This window comes from Helobdella robusta (assembly GCF_000326865.2).
Source record: "Helobdella robusta unplaced genomic scaffold HELROscaffold_1564, whole genome shotgun sequence".
NCBI classification, from domain to species: domain Eukaryota; kingdom Metazoa; phylum Annelida; class Clitellata; order Rhynchobdellida; family Glossiphoniidae; genus Helobdella; species Helobdella robusta.
The window spans coordinates 1-1356 of record NW_008703874.1 but is presented as its reverse complement, the minus strand read 5'-3'; the positions used below and the strand labels follow the sequence as shown (position 1 = coordinate 1356).

Below are 1356 nucleotides of genomic sequence, written 5' to 3'. Positions count from 1 at the left end.
TATCATCGTCTTCAACAACATTAACCAACAACAACAACAACAGCAACAACACACGACGAACCAACAGCAATGACAACAACATTGCCAACACCAACAGCAACAACAACATCAACAGCAACAACAACAACAACAACAACAGAAACATCAACATCAGCAACAACAACAACAACAACAACAACATCAACAACAACATCAACAACAACAACAACATTACAAATGATTTACGTGAGTGTGTAAACTGTGCTGTAAAGATCACACCACTATGGAGACGCGATTGTAATGGAAACTACCTTTGTAACGCATGCGGGCTCTACTACAAGATGAATGGTCACAGTCGACCACTTGTTAAGCCCAAGCGGAGATTGGTCAGTTATTCATTCATTCATTCGCTCGCTCGTTCGTTCGTTCATTTGTTCATTCATTCATTCATTCATTCATTCATTCATTCATTCATTCATTCATTCGTTTATTTGTTCGTCTAGTTATGCATTCTTCTTGTCATTCCTCCATTCATCCATTCAATTCATCAATTTGAACATAACACATTACAAAATGACAGAAAGATTAACGTCTGATTGATTGAACGCTGTAAAATAGCAGCCTAGTTAAGCGTGGAGTAACCGGGTTCGAAAGCAAACAGATCCAACAGAAATATGCGCAAACTAACTTACATGTAGTTATATGTCCAGGCGTAATAAATATGTAGACAGTTAATCTTTAGCGAGGCTACATATATAATACTAACACATTATATAGTTGTCACTGCTTCTTGATTGGTTGTTTGGTTGGTTGGTTGATTGGTTGGTTGGTTGGATGTTCATTTAATTGGTTGGTTGTTTAGTTGGTTGGTTAGTTGGTTGGTTGGTTAGTTGGTTGGTTGGTTAGTTGGTTGGTTAGTTGAGTAATAGGTTTGCTGGCAAGTTAGTTAGGCGTTTAGTGGATGGATGTATAGATAGATTGACTGCTGGTTGAATTATTGATGGTTGATTGATTGATTGATTGATTGATTGATTGATTGATTGATTGATTGTTTGATTGATTGTTTGATTGTTTGATTGCTTGATTGATTGTCTAATTGACTAATTATTAATCGATTTACTAATTGGTTGATTGATTAATTGGTTGATTGATTAATTGAAAACAATTATCAACCAAACCACTGTTGATAGTTCACAAAAAAAGTAGCAGTCGTTTGGCCAGGTTGATCAATCATTAAAAACATGCTCATGTGTTACAATTACATGACAATCAGACAATTAAATAAGTAAATAAATAAATAATAAATAAATAATAAATAAATAATAATAATAATAATAATAATAAGAAGAAGAAGACAAAAGAATAATACCGTGCGAT

General features: G+C 34.1%; 1 protein-coding gene across 1 annotated transcript; it reads left to right on the top strand.

Moving 5' to 3' along the window:
* Window positions 1-215: 215 nt before the first annotated feature.
* On the top strand, window positions 216-482 carry HELRODRAFT_92960 (hypothetical protein; the record flags this gene model as incomplete). The annotated part of the gene is made up of 1 exon (XM_009015391.1): window positions 216-482. A coding segment is annotated over one exon (267 nt), but the record flags the coding sequence as incomplete, so codon positions are not given.
* Window positions 483-1356: the final 874 nt, after the last annotated feature.